The 2,700-nt window shown below is 31.4% G+C and overlaps 1 protein-coding gene across 1 annotated transcript; it reads right to left on the bottom strand.

The window, feature by feature from the left end:
* Nucleotides 1–666: 666 nt before the first annotated feature.
* Nucleotides 667–2,117, bottom strand: LOC109215677 (protein TOO MANY MOUTHS-like). The gene has a single exon (XM_019379789.1). The coding sequence runs from the start codon at nt 2,098–2,100 to the stop codon at nt 727–729; it is 1,374 nt and encodes a 457-aa protein (XP_019235334.1). The 5' UTR covers nt 2,101–2,117; the 3' UTR covers nt 667–726.
* Nucleotides 2,118–2,700: the final 583 nt, after the last annotated feature.

A 2,700-nucleotide genomic window follows, 5' to 3' on the forward strand; every position in this document is an offset into this window, starting at 1 on the left:
AATTAGAATTGTGTTTGGACATGAATATAATTTTGGATTGTTTTTGAAGTTTTGTGAGTGATCTGAGTGAAAATTTTGAAAAAACAATTTTTTAGAGTTTTTCAAATTTTTAAAAAATTCTAAGATTCATCTTCAAGTGAAAATTCGAAATCTTATGACCAAACACTGATTTCGAAAAAAGTAAAAAATTCTTATGTCCAAACGAGCTATTATGCCAACCTAATTAAGAGATGGCTATTTGAACGAGAATCGATCCAAAATAACTGATTTTTTGGCCTTTTTTTTGTGGTCCAAAATAAGTGATTTTTCCAGATTTCAAGAATGAATTAATTATGTGTTAGGAGCATTTATGTGAAGAGATAGTAAAGGTTAATATGATCAATTTCACTGCTAATTAATGTTAAAAGGTGGATTTCTTAATCTGTGTAAAAACAGTTAAGAATCGCTTATTTTGGACCGGAAGGGAGTATCAAATTATCCATGATAATTTTAAAGGCTTACGTTATATCCATTGACAGTGTAAACTTCCTTTTTTATATTATCAAATTAATTTCAATCTGAAGTGATCTATAATAGTATGAGTATTTTTTGGAACTTAAACTCTAATATTAATGACTGTAAAGTAAATAGCAATAAGAACTAATTATGTTACTTAATAGACTCACAAGTACATGTTGGGAGGTACAATTTAGTAAAAAGAATCAATAATACAACCAAACCTAATTCCTAAACAAAGAAAAATAAATAATACAAAGCCATAATACAGAAAACAAACATAAGAAAAAATGACTTCATTACTCCATATGAAGCTTCAGATTTCTTCAATGGCATAATTATAGAACTATTTTTGTTTCTCCCACAAATATTAACTCCAACATAAACTCCATTTGCTTCAGGTGGATTAAAACAAAGCCCTGGATTTCCACTTAAGTCCAAATTTCTACCAAGTCTTTTCAAGAAACTTGAATTAAATGGAACAACACCATCCAAAAAATTTCTGCTCAAATTCAAGTGATACATATGTGAAAAACTAGAAAATTCAACTGGAATTTCACCCGTTAATCGATTATTTTGTAATGACAATGTGCTTAAATTCAAGAGTTTTGAATAACTTGATGGTATTTTTCCTGAATAACCAGAAGAAGCAAGTCTCAATTCTTGAAGTTTTTTCAGCTGACTGAACTCAACTGGTAATGGAATAAACATTGGATTATCATCCATAAGAAAATATTGTAAACTCTGTAACTTAATTAAACCTTTAGGAAAATTCCCACTTAATTTATTGTTACTTAAAGCCAAGAAAATCAAAGAATGTAGATTTTCTATGCTCTCTGGAATTTTTCCAGTGAATGAATTAGAACTTAAGTCAAGCTTTTGAAGTGTACCAAGTTGGCCAATTGTGTTAGGAATTGAACCAATGAAATTGTTGTAGCTTAAATCTAAGCCTACAAGATTTTTGAAATTACCAATTTGGTCATGGATTTTACTTGTAAACTTGTTGTAGCTTAAATCAAGATGTACAAGTGAACTCAAGGTAAAGATTTCTAAAGGAATTTGACCAAAAAGATTGTTTTGTGACAAAGTAAGAATTTGAAGTGATTTTAGTAGTGATATTTGAGGTGGGATTGAACCAAAAAGTGAAGGATTTGATCTTAGACTAAGTTGTTGAAGTGAAAGGCTTAGAATTCTTGTTTTTGGAAAAGTGATTCTTGTTTTGATATATTTGAAACATTGAATAAAGAAAATAGATTCAAGATTTGGGAGTTGAAAAATTTGTGAAGGGAAAGTTGATGTATTTTTGCATGTTGGATTTGGATTTGTACCAAAATCAAGCCTAGTAACATGAAACATGTTATCAATATTACTTTTTTTGCACTCTATTCCAAGCCAAGATGAAGTTTGTTTACATGGATTTGGATGGGAAATTCTCCAATTTTGATCAGAAGACATGGATTCCATAATCTTGAAAAGAGTTTCAAGTTCTTGGGATTCCATGTTATTTGCATGTTGATTGGTTGAGATAGAAGGGATAGAAAGAAATGAGAAGATGAACATGAGGAGTAGAAGAAGAGGAAATAAAGAGAGTGAAAATGGATACATTGTGTTAAAGTCTGTGAAGTTCTGATTAATTGTTGTAGCTCTATTTGGTTTTATGTATAGAATCAATTTTTGCAACAACTGTTAGGGGTCGTTTGGTATAAGAAGGTATAAGGGTGGTATAAAAGTTTAACACCACCTTAATATTCTGTCTGGTTAGCAAATTAGGTATAAGTTATCTCGGTGTTAACGTGATAACTTATACATGATAGAAGGTGGGGTAGTTAGCATTGGTATAGCTTATACCTTCTTCTTAGAAATTATGCAATTGTCATTCTTAATACAACATACCAAACAATGAATAAACAACAATCTCAGCATAACTTATACCGGTATAAATATTATTCCAACCAAACGACCCCTTAGTAGGGTATTGAGGGTGAGCTTTGGAGCAACGGTAAAACTGTTTCTATGTGACATATAGGTTACGAGTTCGACCCGTAAATGCAGCCACTAATGCTTGTATTAGGGCAGGTTGTCTACGTCACACCCCTTGGGATGCAGCCCTTCTCTGGACCCCGTGTGAATGCGGGATACGTTGTGTACCGAGCTGCCTTTTTTTTTTTATTGTTGCTAGGAGGCTATTGAAGTTTGGTTTTCTTT

The sequence above is a fragment of the Nicotiana attenuata genome, unplaced genomic scaffold (genome assembly GCF_001879085.1).
Source record: "Nicotiana attenuata strain UT unplaced genomic scaffold, NIATTr2, whole genome shotgun sequence".
In the NCBI taxonomy this organism is placed as follows: Eukaryota; Viridiplantae; Streptophyta; class Magnoliopsida; order Solanales; family Solanaceae; genus Nicotiana; species Nicotiana attenuata.

Excerpts from the sequence above, each read along its gene's own strand:
- LOC109215677 (XM_019379789.1), bottom strand. The coding sequence starts at position 2,100 with ATGTATCCATTTTCACTCTCTTTATTTCCTCTTCTTCTACTCCTCATG.